This window comes from Paralichthys olivaceus, chromosome 15 (assembly GCF_024713975.1).
Source record: "Paralichthys olivaceus isolate ysfri-2021 chromosome 15, ASM2471397v2, whole genome shotgun sequence".
NCBI lineage: Eukaryota > Metazoa > Chordata > Actinopteri > Pleuronectiformes > Paralichthyidae > Paralichthys > Paralichthys olivaceus.
Window position 1 is genome coordinate 15249804 of NC_091107.1, and position 25554 is coordinate 15275357.

General features: G+C 39.2%; 1 protein-coding gene across 2 annotated transcripts; it reads right to left on the minus strand.

Moving 5' to 3' along the window:
- Positions 1 to 4118: 4118 nt before the first annotated feature.
- ar (androgen receptor) lies at positions 4119 to 22330 on the minus strand. 2 transcript variants are annotated; one of them, XM_020086035.2, is made up of 8 exons: positions 21118 to 22330; positions 15909 to 16060; positions 15066 to 15182; positions 10259 to 10537; positions 9062 to 9206; positions 5940 to 6070; positions 5702 to 5853; positions 4119 to 5297 (listed from the first exon to the last, which is right to left on the minus strand). In XM_020086035.2, the coding sequence occupies exons 1-8, from the start codon at positions 22221 to 22223 to the stop codon at positions 5139 to 5141; spliced, it is 2241 nt and encodes a 746-aa protein (XP_019941594.1). In that variant the 5' UTR covers positions 22224 to 22330; the 3' UTR covers positions 4119 to 5138. The 2 variants fall into 2 exon arrangements, with proteins under 2 accessions (XP_019941594.1, XP_019941593.1); XM_020086034.2 differs by having other exon boundaries at positions 15066 to 15185; positions 21118 to 22312.
- Between the last annotated feature and the right edge of the window lie 3224 nt (positions 22331 to 25554).

The window sequence follows — 25554 nt, forward strand, 5'->3', positions numbered from 1 at the left end:
TTTGTACAAATTGCAAGAAGAGTATGCAGAGTTATGACATGGGTGATTAAATCAGGGTGTATCTTAATACTGATAAAAATTTTGAAACATTTAATGTATTAAAATTAAGCAGGCTTTTATTCATACATGAGCAATCTAAAAAAAAGAAAGATGATAGTGCTTGACACTCAACCCTGTGGGATCTCATATAAAAATGGCTGCTCAGAAAAGTTTGACTAATACATGTTAATATTGTTGTTATTTTTCTTTTGCTTGAAGAAAAATGCACATAAATTATATTTACAGATGATTGTGCTAATATAATTTTACCATGTTTACTGTCTTAACTTAGCATGTCAGCATGTTGACATTTGCTAATGAGCGTGGAACACAAATTATAGCTGATGCGAAGGGTCATTTAAGGTTTTTAATCCTGCAAATATTCAGTCATACACATACAAGTATTGGACCTAATTGTGGAGCTAATGGTTAAAAAGCATCCTGAGAGGAGCATCACCATGTCATAGCAGCTCATCTGATAGTTGACAAAATGTCATTATAGGCTACAACTGTGAATGGCATGGTGAATCTAGGAAAAGAAAGAATCGCCATGGCCGGAAGGTGTCATCCTGTGAATACCACAAATGTACACAATTTTACTGCTAATCCATCAAATTGCTCTACAGATATTTCTGCCTGGACTGAAGTAACTATTAAAAACTGTTCATCCTCCCCCATGCTATGATTTTTTTGTACTTCCCACTGTGTCCATCCCTCCCTCCATGTGTTGAAGCCTCAGAGCTTCTGACTATGACTGTGATCTTTTTTGATCTTCGTCCATCCTGCTTTTTAGGAGCGTATTTGGTCGTGTGGCTCCATGTGGTTTGACCTTCTTTCACTCCAATACTAATATCCTGTTTCAACAGGTCTAACATGTAAGAAGCAAAGAAGCAAAATATCACCAAATAACAGTTAAGTTAAAAAGTAATGGCGCAAACTTTTCTACCTCACCTAACATTGGTAATGAAAGAGAAGAATAAAACCCCTCTCAGCATTATGCACTCAGCAGTTATCTGTATTAAAAGCCTCTTTGCAGTTGGACATTGTATTTATTTTGCCATCCACTCCTCCCACCACATTCCATCCTTCGCTGCCAGCCCGAGCCATTCCTCCTCACCTCTGCCTATTTCACAGCCTCGAGGTTTCTCATAGCTACTGTAACTGTACCATCCTCGGCAGCAGCGGGGGATGGCCCACATCAGGGACATGCGGAAATTCCCATGCTGATTTCAGGCCAATTCATAATTATCTTCAGCTTTGGTAAATTAATATGCGGCCAAGTGCAGTGCTCTCAGATGGGGGGCACACACACGTTCACACGAGAACTAAAGAATGTGTGTTCTCAGTGAAGCAGACTCACTGTTTACTGGATCTTCAGACCTGCATCCAAGCTGCAGTTATTGCTAATGTATTCCACTGGTTTGCAAACCACCTGATTCTTGTTAAATCGCCCCTCTATGTTTTTCCCTTAATGGCACAATGCTAGCTAATTTTCTCCAGCATGATGAAAACAGCTTGTTTACAAAGTGGTGTTGGGCTTTGAGAGGCCTAAATGTTATTACATATGCACAGCTTTAATTTGGTGAGCGGTTTATGTATGTTGCGATCCAAAATATTAAAGTGAAGTAAAATTAAGCCTCCAAGCTTCTTTGTCATGAAAATGAAAATGAAATTCAAAACAAACATCTTTAGAGTCAGAAGTATTTTTTAATTGCTTTTAAAAGATTATGCAGCTTTACACCTTTTTGAAAAAAACACATATCTGAAAAACACACAGCAGGTCACAAAAGGTATAAATCATACAAGAGATGACTGTAAAAGTCAAGTGTCCAGACACCGAAACAGACGATAAACAAATCAATATATACAGTTACTGTTTCATGTACAAAGAACGAGCTTCATATGCAGTACGGCGGGCACATACCAGCTACTGCCCATTGACATCAAACAAAAACACACTAGCCTACTGTGATTCAGTCGTTTCAAAAATGTACAGGAGCATCAACAGTATGTGGCTCATTGACATGCATGAGGCACCGTCACTGGTAATGCCTTCAGAGTCTGTGTAATGCATAATAAAGCTATACAGGATTAATAGCAACAAACTACTGCATTATTTAGGACAGTATTATTATCAAGACTGAAGAGAAACAAAGTGTAACTGTTAAGAACAGATGTTCAACATAGTGCATTCAGGAAATGTAAAAAGTCTTGAAGAATATCTGTTTATCATTTGATTGAAACTTAAGCATTTTCCACTTATTTAAAATACCAATGCTCCGAATCATGTTACTGCCTTTGCAAATGAATAATATTTAATCTGGGTTCCTGTCTTAATCACACGTCTGTCTACAGCGTCTCAAATGACAGTAGACACATTTTTATCAAGTTTCAGGGCTATAATTAGCAGGTGCATTGGGGTCAAGACTCATGCATGAAGTGTACTTGTCTGTAGCGACTCGATCGCCTTTCCTCCCCCCAATCCACCCTTTTCACATTGTATAAAAAAGACAAGAAAAAGACATGAAAACCTGTGCAGATGAAGTAAATTACAAGCTTCACTAACGTTTATGGATGAAAACTGTCAACTTGTCACTGTACAACACATTCATGCCTCCTGATAGTTTCGCTATTGTTCAATGCAGGGGACAGCTATCAGATAGCACTGAATACAAACAGGTAACTGGAGGAACACATGGATGTCTGAGCAGTGCTTTGTGTAAAGCTTAAAGTTACAAAGACAGATATACACATGGTGCATGCATCTACAGGCGTGTAAAAGAAACTGTCTTTTAAAAAAGTGTTGAATTTACAGAGTTATAAAACATTGTTGAAAATGATTGGACAAGGCAGAAGGAGCCACAGAAATTTGTCGTTAGATTTGTTGGTGTTGGATTGTCATAAACGCAGCAGCTGGATTCGGAGAGAAGTTTAAATCTGCTACGACACTTTTACTGTAAGACTTCAGTCTAAGTTACTCTCACTGCAGTGATGGACATATCTACAAGCTTGATTTATATCAAAATTATGAATGTGTTCACCTGGATCAATGGTGACACTTTTCATCAGTCCCCTTCGAGTGTCTGTGTTCAGTTATCATCAAAGCATTCCAGTTTTTTTTTTTAATTCTTGGATTTTATCTATGAGGTTTGGCAACAGATGTCATAGCTTTCCACATTCAGAGCCTTCCAGTTTTAAGATGGCTTTGAGTTTATATTTATTGTCCTGTTGGAAGGTCTCTGCACTGATCTGAGGTCTCTGGCACCACTGTTTGTCTGCAGGATGTTGTCAACACCGTGTTTTCTGGGAGGAACGGTGGTAAGTGGCTGAAGGGCTTCCTTTCTTTTCTTTAACGTAATTTTTGGTAAATGTACAAATAAATTGATGGGGGGGGGGGTCAATCTGGCGGCTGTGCCACATATATAGAATCACCTTATGGATGTATGTAAATGAGTGAACTTCGCTTATTTTACCGTCTTTGCACCCCTGTCTGTTTGTTGGTTCATTTGTTTGTTTTTAAGCAAGATTACGCAGAAATTACTGGACAGATTTCCACAAAAACTGGTAGGATGCGATATGTGTCTATGAAGAGCCCATAACATTTTGATGCGGATCTGGTTCATGGGGCCGATCCAGGAGACTGGACGAGAAAAGGTTTGAAATGCAAAATGACTGTCAACCTGAAGTATGTTTTCAAGATATCTGTATTGTTTTGGCTCAGAGAGACTTACTGTGAAAAGAAAAGTTGTGTCAGTGAAGAGTGGGTTTCCTGTCAATTGTGCCGCACATACAGGAGACAGATAGTGTTTAATATTTAGTGACTGTCTTTTTTGTGACTTGGATCAAATTTGACACTTTGCTCTATCTAATAAGAAATGATGTATGATATTTGATTTTAGAATAGTGACATGTCTTTAATGTTGATTTTTGGTTGGATGGCAGCCACCTGTTCTACAATCTGATATGACCTATCATCTTGTCCACCATTTTTCTTAAAGAAAAGGTAAAGTAGTCTTTGACTTTATTGTAATTGTGATTTTTTCAACTCTGATTTTTTTTACCAATGAATGAGCACAATCTGGCAGATATATTCTTTATTTACAACAGGTCAAACGTTAAAAACATAAATAAATTACGGCTGCCTCTGCCATCACACTAGTGACAAACCAAGCATGTAGTAAATACAACTCAGTGATATTTTCCTGCGCCTCATTGACAAGCATTGGAGTGCTTAAGTCTTAATAACAGTGATGTAATTACTTGTTGGAGTTCCCATACTCAGTTTGTAATTTCACTATTTACTATTGGATTTAAAACATCTAATGTTTTACATTTACTCTACGTTTAGAATTGTAACAATCAAATGATTTTCAGTAATGACTTATTAAACAGTTTATTAACAGGTTTTAATACCTCACAGGGATTTCAGGACTCTGTGCATATATCAGGAAGTTTAATAAAAAAAAATGTGTTCAAGTAAAATTTTGTGAATGATAAAAACTAAATCTTATACATGCACGTTTCTAATTTAAGGCTTTTACAGTCCTTCTAAGTTGTATTTATCACTTTCTATTTCATCTGCAGCACCTGAAGGCAGTTTATAAAAACAGATTTTGGTGAACAAGTGTCTGTTTATTACGATGATCCATTTCTCTCCTGCTCTGTGGGCCATCTCTCATTTGCTTGTTTTTTTAATATTTATGTGTACCTCCTCAAGTGTTTGTATAATGGAGGTCACATGCAAAACCTGATGTTTTTAACCCTGCTGCTTTCCGCTTGCTGTAATATTGATTTACAGACTTGCTTCTTATGTAAAGTAGCATCTCGTGCTGAGCTGAAAACACAAGCCTCCAGTCTGAAAGAGCAGAGCTGTCAACAGGTTGATGAATTGCAGCTCTGCAGATAAAAGCTTTATCAGTTCAGAGCAAACAATCTCAATTATGGCTAAAAGGAGAAAAAAAAGCTTGCGCAATAAAATTATGATTATGGGACAGAGCTTGGTGCTATTAGGTTGGACATGGAGGGAAAAACAGTGCAAAGCCTTGGTTAAAGTTTATGGAGGCAGCAGAGTAGTAATTTTTTTATATAAAAAAATCTGTCTACTGGTGAAACAAGATGGGCTTAGCCAAACCTGCCAGGATCCGAGGTACATGAACTGAGATTATTTCTCCAATCATTTCTGGAAAGCTGACCTGTGTGGGGAGTGACTGAGCCTGGACGAAAAGGTCAAATGTAAACTGATGGAGCTTCTTCACCGTCTGAAACCGAGAGAAAATATAAAGAGATGACATCAGTTTAATTACACTCACAACATGCACATTCCTGACCATGACTCAGAAAGCACGAGTCTTGAAAACATAACACACACCAAACTAATGCTCTTCCCTAAAATGAAACAGCAGTTATCAGATTTTAATCACATTCTGCATGTACGAACATGAACGCAGCATTTTTCCACCAGCTTTTTAAAATAACAAGACAATCTTTGATTTAATTGCATCCCAGAGAGATGTTTTAGGCAAATTGAACTGTGAAATTAATGTTGTTTTCCCTGACCTTCTCATTTGGTAAAATGCAACAACACGTTCTGGCATGAGGACAGAGAGCGTGTGCACGTGCAACAACAATTAACCTGAGATTTTTGGAAGCAGTGATGTCTCACCATCTGGAGCGAGTCCAGCAGTCGGGTGAGTTGGTAGAACCGCTGAGAACAATTGGTTGTCATTCGATAGCTGATGAGCCGATCGAGTTCGTTGATGTAGGTGAGACGCAGCTCGTCGAAGTACTTCTGACTCTTCAGACCCTCGACTGGAACTGGTGGGTAACAGAAACGGTTAAGACGTCATGTTTGACAATCTTCTGACTTTGTTGCTATGCTTGCTACACAGGACGGCACTTACTAATGCTGAAGAGGAGCAGGGCCTTCATGCACAGGAACTCCTCCTGAGTGATCTGCAGCAGCACAAACTCCTGGGAGAGATGCCTCATCCGAATGCAGTGCTCGTACATGGTGGAGATGTGCATCCGATTCCTGCAGACGTGAAAAGGTCAGAAGCAGAGATGTGAGTGGGTGTTCAAATCGCAAGATGAAGGATGAATTGCTTTGTACATTGGACATTTGGTCTGTAATGAGCGACAGCAAGAGAGGGAAGAATGTCAGAGGTTAGATCCGTCTGTATTACTGTTGTAATGGTGACAGTGAAGGTAAATTTGATTTCTACTGTGTGATCTTTGACTTCTGGTGTGAGATTACCATTACCACATTACATTATCACAATCATCCTCTTTTATCGCTGGTTTAAACTTCATCACAGCAGCTGATTGGTTATTTCAGGTTCATCACGACTGAACGAAGATGTCAAAGTTTGCAATTTCTTAAAACGTGAAATCATTCTGCCTAAATTATGAGTCAGGAACAGAAAATGTAAAATATATTTGAAGATAAAACGGTGAAATAAATCAGTTTGATATTGAAACGGTACCAGCTGCAGAGACATAAAGATAAAGAGGGACAAGTAATTAATTAACTAATGAACTGCAATGTATGCATTCAGTTACATTGTATAAATGTAAATTATACATATATCAGAAATGGTTTCTTGATATGTCATCATGATGTCTTCAACATGGATGGGGAGCTCCACAGATTTTGTAGAAAGCCTGATTTCCAAACTGAGGGCAGGACTTTGAAAGACATGCTATTTCGGAGGTGGAGAGGGTTTAATGAAGGACACCCCTGACTCATGGGAAATGTAGGAATAAGTGCAGAATCTGTAAGCGAGGGACAAGATTTTGGGTTGACTTTTGGTTTCAGTTTCCAGTTTGTGTGGAGAGAAAGATAGGGGGAACAGATTGACCGAAATGCATCGGCTGCTGGCTTCTTGATCTATCTGCAGTCCTTTTCAGCCGTTAATAGAGATGAACAAAAATGTTGTCTGGACCTAAAACACCTACAAAAAGTATCATTGTTTGTGTTGTGTGAGGATAAATGTTTACTCATGTTGACCTGTTGGACTGCAAACAAGTACAGCAAACAGAAGACAGAGTCTTGGCCCAGATAGTGACTGTGTACACCTGAGGCCTTGAAGCCGTTATTGGGCTCAGACATTGTTTTGATGCCGTCTTATTCTGTTTCTTTCAGTCTTCCAACTGTATGCAGGTCCAGATCTAAATCCCTGCAGAGCCCTATAATAAAATAAAATATTAGTGAAGCTATACTAAAATAAATCAAATACACCCAAGTAACAACCATATCACCACTTTCTATCTAATTGATAAAGGTAAGATGGTAAGAATCAATGTTCACGCTCAATTTCCATAATTTAATAACCAATTAATAGTCATATACAATATATAGTCCACGGTTTAATGACTGATTAACCTCTTGCTGTAAACATCAAGTGAATGTGTCCCGTGTGTTTGCTTCACGATCTTGTGTTAAATGTTGATGCTACCTGCCAGTCCGGACACACTCTTACACTCCCAGTGTTGTGCTTTGTCAAAAACTTGGCCGCTGTTTTGCATAATGATTGTGGCGTCATATTCGAGGACACTAAAAACAGCGAAAAGGGAAAAGAAAACAACACACTAATGGTCCTCTCTCATTTAAAGTATCCACTTATGTCAATGTGGGATACTATTTACTATTCAAGCCCTTACTTAATTCTCATATTCCCTGACACTTGGATAGTTTTGAACTACCTTTTTTTTTTAAAAGCTCGATTTATTCAGCGCAGGTTCACTGTGCATTGATTCTGGAATGCTTCAGCAACACCCTGCCACACAATGACGTGACTAGAGTTACACAATCATATCTGGAAGCTGCCCAGTTTGACCACAGTCATATCTGATGGTCACTGAATAGCTTTACTGGGGCAGTTCATGTATTGTTGCTCATTTACTTCCCTGCACATGATTTCCCTGCCAGTCCAAGATTGAGCCACCTATCCCCCATGATCACAAGATTCTTTCTTTAACCCATTGAGCAGATATACCATAAATATAAATTCTCATTGAGGGAATTCTACCTGCCAAATTAATCAGGGATACTTCTCTTGATTTGAGATCTTACCAAAAAGCTTGATAAGAAAAAAGAGCATGGGGCAAGCATTCAAAGTAGTGCTCTAATTAAGATATATGTTTAAACTTCCTCTTAAGGCAACAACTGTGCTTTCTTTGAAGACTTGTGTCTGGAATATTAAATCTATCTTGGTGGATTTTCTGCCCTGGAAAAAAATATAATCTATTCTGCAAAATTGAAGTAATTACAACCAAATGTGGTATGCAGCATGAACAGATGAAGCCCAAATATCTTGTTTTTTAAATAATAAAAAAATGGCCATAATAATAACTCTGTTCTCGAAAGTCTCAATTATAATTATATAAGTAAAATCAGCTAATATTTGCAAATCTGTGAATTGCAATATAGTAATAAAAAATGGAATTATTTATCAAATGTATTTTTCAATATATAGAGTTTTTGTGGGGCAGATAAATAAGAGTTGCAGTAAACATGAATAGTACATATCAATATAATAACATTAATTTGGAGACAAATGTATGAAATCTCATAGAATTTTGAACATTTGATGGAGCTAAAATATATTCCTCACTTATAATCGGACAGACCTCACCCCGTTGCTGTCTGTAATATTCATATCTGAATCAGCTGAAGCCGTGAGAATTTGAATGCTGAGAACTAATGTTCCTTACTTTAATCTCACAGTGACAATAGAACACCTAAAGGGGGGAAATTGGATGAACACTGTCCTTAAAAGCCTGCGAGAATTTCTACTTTACTTTTATAAAATTCTAAAGATGTCTTTGTGTTTGTGCATGAACTGAATCACAGAAGGACAAAGAGAGAGAGAGACGAAGTCAGGCAGAGATTGGTGTCTGAATTATGTATGATGGCACCAGCTTACTCACTGGGGGTGATATGTGTAATGAGAAGCACAGAATTTTGGTCACCCACTGATAAAATCCTTTTACGAATCATAATTGAATTCAGAGATGTACATACTCGTTGAACACCAAATCTGGGGCGAAGTAAAGCATCCTGCCATTGACGTTCTTATAGGACCTCCATCCCAGGGCAAACACCATCACCCCCATCCACGAATGCTGAATGACAGTCATTTGGTCGTCCACGTGGAGATTTCTAAAACCTAAAGACAAAGAATCCACGTCAAAAAATGTGACACAACATAGCACATTTTGTACTAAAGAGGTTTTTCCAAAAGAATTGTCTAAAATGATGTTCTGTCAAATAACCTATTTAGACATGTTTAGACATAGACTGAGAGAACACACTGACCTTTCTGGAAAGGTCATTGTATTCTTATTTGTTCTATCACAGAAATTTAGTTTTTGTCTCTCACACAGAGAAAATATAACTAGTGGTGTTCCTCAGGGATCAATTTTAGAGCCTCTTCAATTTAATCAATTTATTTTACCCAGGGTCATCAGCTGGGTCAGCAGAACTGACTGGGCTGGATGTTGTGCCTCCCTCCAGCTGCTGGCAACAACATAAATGTTTGGACTAACCCAAAAATGGAACAGAAAAATGTGGACCCCCTGGTGATCAGGTTTCCTCCCATGGGGACTGGCAGGCTGCCCAGGATTGTATATGGGATTCATCCTCCAACTGACTAGCCTCCTCCTAAGGGTCTGGTTGTGGCCAAGGCAGGGGATGAGTTTTTTCATTGTTCCACAGAGCAGGACAAAAACCTTTAGTGACAAAGCTTTCAGTTTTCATGCTCTGGGCTGTTGAAAAAATTACCCATAAAAAATCAGGGATACAAGAATGGAAAGGGGTCCGAATAACACAAACTCCAAAAAGGCACAATCAGGATGGCAGAGTGGAAAAAGACGTAAATACACAGGGAGGGAGACGAGGTGCACATGTGAGTGGGGAGGGGGATCAGGTCAGGTGAATGAATGAGAGTGAGTGAGAGAGGCTATCAGGTGGAGTAGCACGGTCTGAAATGACTGCAGATTTTGAGCATGTGAGCCAGGCAAATGACTGAATGAATGAAAGGATGAATTAACAGTCTGAAACTATAACACCGTGATACTAAAAGGACATATTTCCTGTCCGTCAGACATTTCCCTAAGAATTAAGACGGTGCTACAGGGAGAGTGGAAGTAAGAACTTACATTAATAAGGTGAATTCATCAAGCAATAAGGTGATCAACTTTGCCTCTATCAGTGTCCTACCTGGCAGTCCTTTCGCCCATTTGACCACTTTGACCAGTTGCCTCTCTCCCAGCTCGTTGAGGCTGGTGAGCAGGGTGGCAGCTGAGTCAGGTTGGCCGTAGTCGTGTCCTGCGTTCACCACCTCAGGCTCGATGGACTCCAGGATGTTGAGGAAGACCAGCTGGGAGTTCAAGTTCAGGCCCGACTTAGGAGAGATATTCTGTATGACCTCTGCAGAGTCCTGCACAGGATGATCCTCTTCAGGGTTTTTCTGCTGTCCGATCTTCTTAAGTTTACGTGCTTCAAACAAAGGCATGGAAGGAGAGTCAGGTCACGAGCAATAATTATGCTATCAATATAATAAACCTGATCTTCAATCCTCCTTGAGAACCGTTCATCTTATTAGCTTCACACTTGTCATGTGTATTAAGTGTGTAAGGACGTGCGGTGTTGAATTAGGTGAGATTTGGACAGGAGATATGTTCAATAATGATAAACTTTGAATAAACAAACTACCAGCACTCTGTGGCAGCAGCTGCTGGGACTCATGGTTAGTGACATTGTTGATCACGACAATGTGCATTCATTACAACTGATTCTCCAGGTCGAGGATCTGCTTTACTGAACTGTTAATAAACACACAACAGCTCTTTTTGCAGGTGCGGTGGTGCAGCTTTAGGGTTTTGTGGACCGAGTCCAGCAGCCCGTCTTTATTTGCCACAGCTCAATAACTGTAGGTCACTTTTATAGTTTCAGAAGGAAAGCTGCAAACAGCATCACCACAGGTTAAGTGAACAGCCCATTCCAAACAGGCAGGTTTATAACAGGCACAGGAATAGTTCTTCCTTAATTTCTAAATCCTCAATTAGAAATGTCTCATACGGCAACTGCAGTTTGTAAATAATAAGTGAAATATCAATCATATATCTGACAATACACTATGCTGTTCTTCTAATAGCTTTGAAGATATTGAATGAAATTCCATTTGGAAGATAATTCTCTGACCAGATGAGGCTCATATGGAGGAAAAGCCTGCATGTGAGTCCTGGTCGTCCAGATGTAAAATGAAAAAAATAAATCCAATGAGAGACTACAATGATTTTCTTCAACTTGTACATCATGTAGATTTGCAACATTTTTTCCTTAACAATGTAGGGATTAGACAACACTAAAATGCCAAACACAGTAAAAAAAACTGAATCCAATAAAAAGAAAACTCTGCTCCACCATCTTCAGCAATGACAATTTCTTTCCCCACAAAAGCTGAGAATCCTGATGCAGCTGCTCCGTATGACAACCTGCACTTACAACTTACAGTAAATTGGAGCCAGCTCTTTGCTTTGGTGGAGCACACTGCCATGTATGGTAAGCAGCGATACAATCAGACTGGAATAATTATATTCTGCTAAACTGCAACCAAATACATTGAGTCTTTAACAGTCAAGTTTAATACACTGTACTCAATCACTGACAGTTTTCTGTCAGAATTGTGAACAGCTACGCTTCAGCTCAGACTGTTATTTCACAGTGACAGCAGTGTTGCAGAGTGAGTGACAGGCAAATGTACAAATGGTGACAATGTGCTGAGTGCAGAACAGACATTTTTGTTGTCAAAGTGGAATGCACAACGAAATCTTAAAAAAGACCTAATTTCATTTATTTAGATAAGGAGAGTGAAAGAAAACCTTAAATAGTTGGAAAGGTATTATTTCTTTGATCCCTTTGAATCACAATTGACTGAAAGTAAAAAGTAACTGTTAATTGACATGTTAATGTTAATGCCTCCTGCAGCTCCAGTGAGGAGAATCTCATTAAAACCACGGCCAGGCTTTTCACTTCACTCTGATAAATATTGAATTGCCAGTTATAGATAAAACCTAAGTCTCTGTCAGAAGTGGCAGCGTCAGCAGATTATATAAGAAGGATCATTTGCAAGTCTCACATTTCCGTTTCTGATCCGATAACAAACACTACAAATAAAAATCTTTGATTAAAAATTCCCCCATGTGATTTTATCAACTGTAACACAAACACAGGCATCTGAACTTTGCAGAGTACAGTGTAAATAAGTTGGAATGAGCTAACCTTAAGATCTCCCTGCTTGAATCAAGAGCAGACATCAGAATGACGGATTCTGTGTTAAACTCAAAAGTCCAGAGGTAATTAGCTCAGATACTGTCATTCCCAACTAAACCTGACCCACTTTCTCTTAAAGTGTGTGAACTTTATTGGCCATGCGCCGCTCATTGTAATGTGTATCGCAGTTAAGTTTCACTTTGGTGTAAATTGTTTTTTCTGCAAAGGTGTGTGTGAGCATTGTATCATACAATCTGATAAAAGGACAAAGATGTGATAAGAGACTGGATAAATGTCCAATATCAGACTTACAATTTAGTCCAATAAGTCTCCTGCAAAACATTCAATGTTACATATTCCAAAGAAAATAAGATCATATGTGACAAGTGAAAATAATATAATATGAGCTATAAACAATAACATACTACAGTGGGTCACATTTATGGTAGTTCTCCGTAAGGATATGTAATAGTGGGGTAACGGCTTGGTAATAATAGTTTAACATTGGGATGGTACTGTTGTAATTAAAGACGTAACATATTCATTTTAATATCAAGCTTTACTTTTCATAATAGGCAAATATGAAGTATATACATTGATATAATGGCGTAATACTGAGTTATATTATTTTGATTAATAATGGAATGATTTGAAAACATCATGTATGAAATATCCATAACTTAGTACTGGATGCAAAGTCCTTATTCTTTGGATGCAGGGATGTATTACCATTACAAGCATTGATTGTTTGGTTTGATTGTTTGGATAATTTGGCACCAGTAGTTACTTTGACATCATCAGAGACAGGGGCTTGTTTCTGGTGTCCGCTCCAATACTCTTAACTCAGGTGTCAGGTGTCTAAATCCAGTTCCGCTAGCTGCTCGTCATGGTAACGTGAGAAGTGACTGGCAGAAACTACTGGTGTCGTGCCAAGTTAACATCGACTGACAACACTGTCTGAAGCCTGTTTGTAACTGAGCCATGACCAGGAGGTCAACTTCATGTCTATATGAAATGTAAGAAACAAAACATTAGAATTTTTTACCTGGTCTTGTTTCCAAACATGTCTACCTCTTTAGACTGACTGGCTGATTGTGCTCGTGGCGTACAGAGGGCATATGAATGTAAATATGAGCAGAGCAGAGCGTAACAGCACAAAATGTGACAAACAATTTGAAGATTTGAAGATGATCATTCAACGTGTTTTTTAGCGAAAAAGTATTAATGCTAATGATAAAATAAACATTTAAAATGTATTGTGGGCAGAGAAAGTTGGTGAGCTAGTGGGTGATTTGGAACACGGCCACAGTTCACTTCAGAGAGAAGTGTGTGAGAGCATGACAACTACACTGAGGTGGTTTTTGGTACATAAAAGTAAAAACACTTGGTACTGGCTGCTTGTGTGAATCATTTACCCTAAAAGACACTTGCTGGTAGTGAAGCAGTAGGTGATCTGGCTCTTAGCACATCTCATATTTTTTGTGTCAAAGTTGGTTGGAGACAAATTGTTCTGGAAGGAAACTTCATGAAAAGGGTGCATGTTCGTTTTAGCCAGGGTCTAGATTGTTCTAAACTGTTTTCAGCATATGATAGACAGAGTGATCAAATGTATGAAGTCTATCTGGATTTACACACAAAACGCCTATGTGCAGATTTGCAGAGAGCTTTAATTCACGCTGCTGCCAAATGAGGCTACTATCAAACTATCATGGTTTGACAGAGGTAACCGCCCTGCTCAGCTTCTATTTGTGGTCATAATTAACATGCCAGGATAATATGGAATTAAGAAAAAATGAAGAAAATTTCAATTGCTATGATTCTCAATCTTGAACAGATCACAAACTCAACTAGAAGAGATTCATTGCTTCTTTTCAGACCTTTTAAACTACCAGGAGTGAAACAAACAGTGATCTAATGATGCAAACAGAATAACTTCATTCATATAGCTGCCAGTACCTTTGTGATTTTTCAAATAAGTGATTCGTCAAATTAAAACGCTCCCGTTCCCTCAGCATTTCATGATTTCACTTTGAAGAAGTTTGAGTAAAAAGGGGATAATAAGACGAAATGTATAATTTTTTCCTGCCTCCACTGCTACAAATTATTGTCATAGATTTTCCTGTGAAATCCCCCGAGTGAATTACATGTCCATGATGAGAACATAAGTGAAAGGATCTCTTTAGCCACAACTAGAAAAGGTGTGCCTTTTTACTGACAATCACAGCATTAGATCACATTTTCCCTCCATGGGTTTGTCAGCGACTGGTGGTGAAATTACCAGCATGTCTGCTGCTTTAATTCACATGTCTCATGTCAGCTTTGTGCCTCCGGAGAAAATGAGAAAATGGAAGAGAGTGAAAATTGAACACAAGACTAAAATTAGTCCACTACATGTCAATCTTCATGACGAACAGGCCTGGGTGACAGTAAGGAGAAGTGAATGGAAGAGGTCTAAATTGCATGACAGCTCAGTCAGGGGCTTGATTATCAGTAACATCCCCTATTGTGATGATGCTGCAATTGAAGAGAGCCAGCTAAGATGTGCAGTGTAGAGAATAAAGTACTTGGTCTTGGGAAACCATTAATAGTTTCACTTTTGGGACTTTCACTTTCTCTGTTGTGTGCTTTGGTCACACAGTATGTAGTATGCCTTGTTTATCATAGTCCATACAAATGTATATCATATTAGGTGGGAGCAGCAATAAATACTAAAAATAAATCAAAGCATATTTTAGTACATGAATCATCTTACCTCCGAGAGTCATTCCAGCTTCAAAACACTTCCTCAGCCGACAAGAAGGACAATTCTTTCTTCTTAGCTTATCGATGGTACAGTCATTTTTGCTTGCACACAAGTATTTCTGTTTGCCTACTTGGACAGAGAAAGCAAATGTAAAACATTATGTATATAACCACAAACTCCCCAGAGGGTTCTTTTTCATCTGTCCGTTTGTTGGTAGGATAGAGGGTCAATTGGTTGGTTGGTTGGTTGGACGGTTGGTCAGCAGGATTACGCAAAGCTACTCAAAAGATTTCCATTAAACTCGGTGCAAGGATATGAAACAAAAAAGTTCCAATTACAGTTCCTGGCAGATCCAGGATTTTCTTTTCATTTTCTTTAACAATGCAATAAACCATTATTGTGAATGTTACACTGGAGATATGAGTGAACAGTTACTCACTCCTATCAGACGTCACCTGGAAATACAATCTCAACACGAGGGGAATAAACAGTTTAAACACCTGTGCTGGTTTTGAACAATGTTGTTTTGAGGTGGATCACTCAGGTCAGAAACACGATTACATCAGCCACAATTACCGTTGTCTGGGTTAAGTCAGGATGCAGGTTTGTTTTATTTTTTATTGAGTGTTTTTAACATTTCCACCAATTTTCCAGGCAAAATTTGAATGTCAAATTTCTTGGCCCATGTCCCATCCTTCCAGTGTCATGGAAATCTATTCAGTAGTTTTTACTAAATCCTGCTGACAAACAAATAAACCTACCAACAAGAAAAACAAAAACAACCTCCATGGTGGATGTAAAAAGGTCTTAAAAACTAGTTAAAAACCAAGTTATAGCCGTTTGGCTTTATACCTTCTGCAGCTCTTTTGAAGAAAACCTTGCAGCTGCCACAGGTGAGTGCACCGTAATGGCAGCCAGACGCCTCGTCTGAACAGATCAGGCACATCCTCTGTGGTGGAAAGAAGAACTCCATGGGGAACATGTGCTCTCTGCCAGCCTCAAACCTGCAGTCAAACATATGAAACCAGACATTTATAGACCATGAGTAGCTATGGCCGTGTGCTTGCCATGTGATTAAACAAGTTGCTTCTAATCATGACTGACAATTAGTAGTTGGTAGTATTAGCAAATGTATATATTCATCACTGTTTTTCCTAACTCAATGCTACTTTTTAAAAATCCTACAACTGTAACGTCTTCTGAAACTAATAGCCCATTTGGGATAAATAAAACCTGACCTTCAACTTGTTCACCACAGCAACTCCATAATTGTTTTTTACTTGTAAGTTAACAGCAGTTAACGTTCTCTCCCCAGAGCCATGCTGCGGCCTCTCGCTAAGTGATTTAAGGAGGGCAGAGAGTGTGATGACTGAAGACGGTGTGGGAAAGATTTGAGCGCCAACACCGCAACCAAGCTGGGGGTGGGGGGACGATGGGGCGCCCGGGTTCAGCCTTGAAACACAGGGAAAGGGCTCAGACATAACGTTGCCTCAGTGATATGCAACTTAGATTTCAAGGTTTGGTGTAAAAAAAAAAAGAAGAGGCACGGAGCAGAAGCTCAAAGGAAGAATGCACGCTGTGTTCTGATTCATTTCAGGTGTCAGAATAATTTAAACAGGCGAGACAAAATCCAACGTAATCCTGCCACACAGCTCGTCGGCAAGTGCTCCAGCATTGTTTCACTTGTTCACAGTTTCACATTTATTTCACGTGCAACAATGCAAATCTATCTCTAGCCATCTTCAGACCTTAGATTGAAGTCCAGTTAAGGCTGTGATTAACATGACACATCAGTTTAAACAAAGAGAGCTGAGCTTAGATGAGTAGTGACAGAGAATTATTTTGTGGTCTGGATCCATCAGCGATATATGTGAATAATATGCACATGTCAGGATCAGCATGCCAACTCTCAGACCACAGATCAACACAGAAACTAATAATACCCAGAATGCAGTCTGGATTGTTAACATTTGTGTGAAGAGAGAACTTTTACAGTATGGTGAACTTGGGAATAAAAAAAAGATTATAATGTTATGTGTGATTTTTTATAAAAAAAGGTCAGTTTTATTAAAATAGTATAATGGTCTAATAAGCACTGCACACATTTTACAGTGTAAATATTAAAATATCTCATTTATTTCAGGTGGAAATATAGTAACTGAAACATCTACTTAACATTCACTAACTTAAGAGATTCTGTTGTTCTTGTGTGTGTGTGTGTGTTGTCAGCAAATCCTAGCCTGCATACAGCACATTATTTGTTGCTGCAAATAGTTGAAGGACTAAACTAAACACAACTCAATGAAACTTAAAGATATGAAAATTGCGTAAAGAATTCATGTTTTACTTTAATGGTAAAGAGTGAAAACCTACTTTACCCCTGTGTGTGTGTTTGTGTATATGTGTGTGTGTTTCTGACCAGACCTAGGAATTCCTCAGTTTATGACCATTCAGGGATAAATAAAAGATACTGTGGTAGTCGTAATAGCACCTTTCTTTCTTTTGTAAAATATTTTACAACTTTTTTTACACTTTATTGTAAATGTATAAGCAATATTTCAGTCTCTGTCACAGATTGACAATATAAACATTCACTCTCATGTTAGTTTTTGACAGAAAATATTTGAATATATTTTGGCATCATAGCTGATAAAAACAAATTGCGTTATATTGTGATAATTATCATGTTTAGTTAAAACCAGACACAATATATATTATACATATATTAACAGGAATTATTGTATCACAACAATATAAATTCAAAAGAAATGTAAAGACTCGAGAAACACATTTAAATTCACTGATCCTATACAGAAAAATATTTTGTATCAAAATAGTAATATATTGATGTATTTATGTAATAAATGCTTTTTCTTAATTTACAAAAACTTAAGTATATAATGTTTTATTAACTTTAAAGGTCAGTAAAAACTAATGAGAGCATCAGTCAAACAGAATTGTGCATGAACACCACCTCTGTGTAATCCACGTTTCAATGTGCTGTGGTTTGCACAGCGACTTCATGCACAGACCTACTTCAGTTTGTTATTTCATTGCCTCATTTCACTCCGCATCATTAACTGAAGTAATACACATTCATAAAAAACAGAAATGAAGTTGCAGTAGCAAGAGTAGAAGAGAGGCTGGAAACTGTGTTTACAGTGTTGTTTGGTGAAAACATAGTTTACCAAACATCTGTTTTCACTCATTTGTGAGATAATGGCATGCAGCTCTTCCTTGGTCAGAGGAATAACAGGAGGCCAAGCATCATGTATTTTTGGCAGATGGCTGGAAATGTAGACAGATCCCACAAACTGTAAGAACAAATATTATCACTGAATTCCAGTACATTTCTCTCACTGCAGTTTGTAATCACTGTTAATCACTTCAGTAGATATTCACCCCACACACACACGTGGAGTGAATCAAAATCTCTCTCCCCTTGTGACCCTCGTAAAATCTGTTTGGATATTAAAGATAAGTTCATCATTTGTCCGTGCGACATTTATAAGTACAGTTCCATGACACCGAGGCAACGTGTCAGTAGAATAACTCCAGACTGTATAAGTTTGAAATGTCAGTGTCTTGAGTGTCACAAATCGTAAAAATAATATATAATTTTTTTTTTTTAAATCACACAATTAACACATGAAAGAAAACAAAACCAATAGTATCACTAAAAGTATCTTTAACAGAATGTTTTTGATGATGATCCTCATATATACAGTATATACAACTTTATATGAGCTTGATGTCACACATTGAGAACAGGTGAAACCACAACAAACTGTTCATATCCATAATGCACATATTCTTTCTTACTAAACAAGAAGCAAAGCAACAGGTGCTCGTTCATGGCAAAATAGATACTTCAGCTGTTTGGTGGCAGGCAGAAGTTCAGCAGATTAGCTTGTTGCAACTGAACAGATCATTGAAGCTATAGCACCTCTACCTCCATGCAAATATACATATTTACAGTTTGTGTGTACGTGTGTGTACGTGTGTGTACGTGATATTTCAACTGTCTGGGTCTCTCTCTTTCAACATGTCTATGCAGAGCTGCCCACATGCAGAGGAGTGCTGTCTGAATACAACATTATTTAAACAAATTTGCAAACTGAAGCACTTCTCTTTCTGCATTTGCCTGAAAAACTGTTCCTATTCCGTTCATCCCAGTCAAAGCCACTGTGTCCTTGTTGCAGAATAATACCACAACCCTCAAGGAACCATGGAGCGATAAGCCATGTCTAAATTGGTTAAAAAGACACTTGAAAAGGAAAAAATGTGGAACAAAACCATCACAGCTGTTTAGCTAAATACACACTTTTCTGGATAGTTTATTGCTGTTTCCCTTGTTGTTGAGTAAAACTCAAATCTAGAGCGAGGCCACATCAAAAACCTGCGTACTCTGAGTTTTAGTCAGCGACTCAACATTGTCCAGATAATGCAGTAAATCTGCCTCTTGGACCAGGCTGCAGGACATGAGGTGAGAAGGCAGAGGACAGCTGGATCTAACAGCGCTCCAAGGTCTTTACGCTTGTGCAAGAAATCTAAACTGCACAACAGCATATAACCTGCTTGATCCCTGTTAGACATGTGGCTGAGGACCTCTGTCACAAATTAATCATCTCTTTCTTTTCAGTGTTTCATGTCGCCATCTGCAGTCAGAATTTTTATTATTGGTTAATAAGGTTTGGCAAGGTTTTTATTATTTGGAGCAAATGAAGTAAACACCGCTCAGTAGGTAAGACAGGCCACGCTGTCATATCTCGCCTCAGCAGGGACAGGAACAAGGACGGCTGCGTTCACTGACCTCGCTTTTCATGAACCCACTGATTTCTATTTCCTCTGCATTCCTACCTGGTTTATGAGTGACTGTACCTAAACAGTCACTGCATGCAGGGTCGTAGTGTACTTCACTCTAACAGCCGGAGACAATGGTTTCAGACAGTGCTCACAATCATTCACCAGTTCATAGAAACTGCAGATGCCATGACATGTCAAGCTGGATCACACATGGTACCTGCCCTGTCAGTCAACATGGCCACTCTGTGTCCTTCGTAGTCAGGTCAGACTTGAGCGCTCATGCAAATGCAACATTAGGAAAAAAACATGAGGAACCTTTGATAGGATTTGTCAAATTTTAAAATGTCACCAAACTATCAACACAGGCTTCCACTCAAAAAATCATCAAATTCCATTACTTTGCTGCAATGTTCCTCTGTCTGTTCAGTCATATCACACATATGCATTAAAAACGTGCAGCAAATTCAGTGATAATATTCCCTTTAGAGAAAATCTCAAAGAAAAGCTATGGATCAGAAAACAAAGTGAGGCTTTTTTTTTTCACTGGGTGCATTTACAAAGAGCCGTGGAGCCATTCAAGAATAAAAACATCCTTTTTCCGTTGTTTAGGGGAGAGAGCAGGTGTCCGGACAAACATTATTTGTTGTTTCACGAAGGAAACAAGACAAGGAAAAAGCTGTATTATGGTACAAGCCAAAATATGTGTTTGAACAGAACCATAGGATTTTCTATATGAGAAAATCTACTTTATTCTATTTCTTAATCTTTTTATTCATTGTGATTATATCTATTTATAATGGTATGAGTCCTCAAATTAAATATGCATAGTAGAAAATGTATTTTAACAACTTCTACTTTGACCTGAATAAACTTTATTTTCAAACATTTACAAACAAATGGAAATCATCTCTTACCAGTATGCTAACCAAACATTATAGATTTTTAAATGCATCAAATCAACCAGATATATATATATATATAAACACTGTAATTTAAACATCTGTCTTTAAGAAACAAAGAAAAAAAGCAGGCTGCATTTTAAGATTAAATACTCATATTCCTGCGGTGACGTTTGACTTATTATGATGAAGTGTTGCTATAACTGTCATTCTACACTAGGCTAAAAACGTTTGAAATGACGGAGAGATTCCAGAGAGAGACAGGACAGACTCCCATCACTCAGCATACCTTTTCAATCACATGATAAAACAATATTATCATTATTATTATTATTACTATTATTATTACTATTTACCTCGTGTCGTTGTAGGGGGCATCCATCCATTCGTCCACCTCCGCCTTCACGTAGCTGGAGTTGGGGTAGGTGGGCCTCAGCATCCCGGCCGGGTACCACTGCTCAGAGCGCGTGACGCTGCGCTCGTATGGATTACATATGAACGCGCCGGTCGCTTCGGTGCCGCGCGCATTTACGCAGCGTCTGGAGCCCCACAGCTGAGAGTTGTACTTGTCATTGAAGGTGTAATCTCCGGGCCACAGAGCCCCGGTGCTCTCCCCCTCCTCACATTTCACTTTGACGCTGTACCGTTCAGGCTGGTAACCGCAGAACTTGCTCTCCATGCCGTCCCGCGCCTCGTCCAGCGGTTTGTAGCCCCGGCACGGCCTCGCCGGTGCCGTGTGGCTGAAGTGCGCCAGGCTGCCGGGCGCGGACGCGGAGTAAGGGCAAGAGGCTGGGCGCGTTGGGGTCGTGTCATCAGGCTCACACAGGCTGAAGTCTGACTCTTCCACACATGTCCGAGCGGAGGTGAAGTGGTGCAGGGGCGCAGCGCTCTCTGAACTTTTGAACACTTCCACCAGTTGCTTCGGGCCAGGCAGGGGCCGCTCGTCCCGGTCCGGGCACCTGTAGCCGGCGGCGGCAGCCTGAGCTCCGGAGCAGCTCAGGGCCACAGCTCCGGCTCCGTATAAACCCTCTCCGCGGATGTGGTCAGCGGCAGCACACGGGGGCAGAGCAGCATCCATGTCGCTGGTGTCAGTGGACTCGACGGTGAGCCCCAGGGACACGGACACAGCCTTGCACAGCTCCCTGGTTGTCTCTGAGATTGTGGCGCAGGAGGAGGAAGAGTCGCCAACTCGGCAGCCAGTGTTCATCAACTCCTGAGGAGCAGCAGCTGTCTGACGGGAGTGTTTCTCCACGATGCAGCTTTGTGGATGTATGCGTCCGGATCCATAGACGTTTGCGTCCGCATTGTCTGGTTCTCTGCGCCTCGTGTTCACCAAGTAAAGCCGACTTTCCTCACTTTTCTGCGACATGCTGGGAGCGCTCGCACCGTCTCCTGCCTCCTTTCTGCTTTTCCCCTGTGGCCAATCCCTGCTACCAGATAACTGTCGGTTAGTTTGGCTCATCTCCCAGAAAACTGCGCTCACTTTGCCAAGAGAGCGAACTTTGCACGACAGACAGTCTCTAGTAGTCCCGCTAAGTGTTTCTGCTCAGCCCAACTCTCACTCTGTGTGAAAGGTTTGTGTAAAGGTCCAGGGAGAGAAGTGCAGGAGTCCCAAACTCCTCCTAAACTCACATCTTCACTGGCTCAGGCGCTCAAGTTGCATTTGATTTGTTCATGGATCCAGCAGATGACTTCTCTGTTTCCTCCTCTGATGTAAAAACAACATGTTGAATGATTAGTTTGGCAAATTTGAACTTTGTCTGCTTAATTTTTTGTCAAACCATCTCAGGTTCCCTATTGTTTACTTTGACCCACTATATCTTTGCTCAGCCATGGACACCTCCCTACAAACAGAAAACATTATGTAGGTTACCCCTTGGAGTAATTTGAAATTTTTTACACTTGCACTGAGTTATATCAAAGAACTGGAGAGAAATGTCCAAGAGACATATTAGACATGTATTAAAACATATTTTCACCATGTCAATGCAGAATACCCATAAATTATTAGCATTTGAATGGATGAAACTTTTCAAGGATGTTTTAGCCATATACTTCAGTCATTTTTGTATTTATGTATTAAACAAAATAAATAGAAAATTGATTTTCATTGCTTGTCAATAACGTTATTTTCCAGATGTATTCCCACATTGCTCCCCAGTTTGTACACTGTTGAAATGTAACTGTATTATGTTGAGTAGCCTTTAAGTCATTCAGGTAATTCTAATACATCTGGTGATGTCTCCATATAGGCCACTCACACACACTGTCCTTAGGACACTCATTGCCATAATGCATTCCCTAGCCCATGACTAAATACCTAACCCTGGCCCTATAAGCAAGTCTTTAAAAACTCATTGAAATTGAGTCAGAAAGGAAAATTGGTCTGTTGTGTTCATTAAGTTAAATTTCAAACAGCTACAAGAAACTAGTTAGGCAAAGTTGGACAGATGTTTGAATTTGCCTGATCAATAACTTGTAACCGAAACGGCCTTTACAGAAACCAGGTACATTCAGTAATGTGCAACACATTTTTTAAACTGACGTCCAGAAATGTTTGACTAAGCCTCAGTCCTGGTTTACCGGCCCCCTCCTGTCATACTCCTTATGACCACCAGATGTCGGATAACCACGTTTTAAAAAATCTATTTGCATGTGTTTTCTTGATTTGGAGTGTATTGAGAACCATACCATTTTGCTTAGGAACCTTCCTAACTGAGTGAAATGACCCGGAAGTATTTTAGCGGCCGCAACAATAAGAGCTGTTCGGATTCTCTAAGTGATTAGCAAAGGACCTTTGATGATTCCTAACTTATATCCTAGCATAGGAAACATCAAACTACTCTTTATGAAAGAAAAGGAGAAAATGCAGCAGCAACATTTAAAGCGTAGTTGCACCTGGACACACCCTCAATAATATCGAAAAGCTGTTTTATTTTCGTGACACATGATCCAGAGCTGATGTGTATCCTCACATGACGTCACATCTGTCCAGTAGGAGTCACAATAAACAACAAACATAATGAACTTATAGTTCACAACATCATCAACCCAACTAAATGGAAAAAAACCCAGTTATTTCGAACCTCTGTCCGTGGAATGGACACAATCTTTTTTTTCTCTCTGCATATTCCTCACATTACTATATTATTTCAACATTTAACTCCTGTTTGTTTTGTTGTTATTTCCAGAGAGTAAGTGATGATTAAATGTTCCCTCTCAATAAACTGAAAACATATGTTCTCAGGATGTGTCATTCTGATTTAAACAGGACACCAGCCATAACTCAACCATTCGCAAACCCAAAAAATAAAATGGTTTTGATTTGATATAATTCTGTTTTAGTTTAGTATAACATGTGAGATCAGAATTTTATTCTTACTTCACTTGGATATTTGAGCCTCCCTGTGAGTTTGGCGCTAGAAAGCAGTTTTCATATTCATCTCCTGAAGGGGAGAAGTTTCTCATTGTGTTACAAACTAGATTTATTTGTGTTTTTGTATCAGGTTATGTTTTCATCCCTGTCCGTCAGATTATAAAAACCTACTGGACAGACTACCGCAAAACATAGTGGAAGGATTTGGCGAGTCAGAGAAGTAGAATGTATACTAAGGCCCTACAGTCCCTTTAAATTCAATCAAGCTGTACCAAGTTGAACACACTCATATTTCCAGTCCCCTAAAGATGCCTGAATTATTCTCTGAGAAATCAATGTAAATGTTGAAAAACACATTATCTTGCCATGTTAAAGAAAGTGACAAAAAGATTCCTGCATCTACCTCCTGATCTGCACCAAAATGTGATGGGTTCTTCCCTGGTCCCCACCACATCCTTCTTACACGTTTCATGGTCCAGTAGTTTTTGCGTAATCCTACTATGTGCACAAATGTGCATGTATTTAAAAAAAATAATTTCTTAGCTGAGGTAATACATTTGTCTTATGCATCTCCTTTCTCTTTGAATCGTCTGTCTTATGAAAGAAGTTAATAAACTGATCAGACATGTACATGAGCTCAACAACTACGTAACCCATAATGCACTTGCAAATAGTGTCAGAAATGTTGGTTGTGTTGGTTGTCAGCCACCAAGCATAAAAAAGCATTCATTGGCAGTATTTAGAGCCACCACTGATAAAATGTCTATAAGGTTGTGTGGAATGGTAAAACAGTTTTGAATAATGCATCAAGAGAAATTACATAATGTCCTTTATTACTTGGTCTGCATGGTGTACACATGGTCTCTATGTGACAATACCTTATTTTCATTATACCGGCATAGGCTTAAAATGAATGTTCACACACTAGAAACCATAACGCTATTACAGATTGACTCCTGTTCAATTATAGCTGCATTTAAATCATATCAGACATGGAAACCATTTTAGATGCTGAAACCTGCTTGATATGAGTCTGTGGAGTAAAAGGTAGCTTTTAAGGAACAGACAGAAACAGGCTGAAGTAATTCTGAGTGAGAACGTCTGTTGTAATGGAGACTCTCCATCATCTCATGGTGTATCTCATGCTGCGTGCGTGTGTTAATGTTTGTGCTTGTGTGGCGTGGGGGGATTCGTCGCTCTGCAGCTTTTGGCAGTCACACATGTCAGTCCACCCCAACCATGAAACAGATAAGGAGCAGGGCCAGAACCACACAATCATGCTGGCCGCTCCATGCTACTTTAAACACAAGGGCAAGCCAAGGCACCAGCGGTCGATTCAGTTATATTAAAACACGCTGTTTTGATTTGTTGAGTGAAATGAGTCACGTGACTGACATTTGAAGGTTCAAATGTAAAG

Excerpts from the sequence above, each read along its gene's own strand:
- ar (XM_020086034.2), bottom strand. The coding sequence starts at position 22,223 with ATGAGCCAAACTAACCGACAGTTATCTGGTAGCAGGGATTGGCCACAG. Across the intron at positions 15,186-15,908 it reads CTTCAAAAGAGCTGCAGAAG|TAGGCAAACAGAAATACTTG; the intron begins GTATAAAGCCAA and ends TCTCTGTCCAAG. Across the intron at positions 10,538-15,065 it reads AGCTGGAATGACTCTCGGAG|CACGTAAACTTAAGAAGATC; the intron begins GTAAGATGATTC and ends CTTTGTTTGAAG.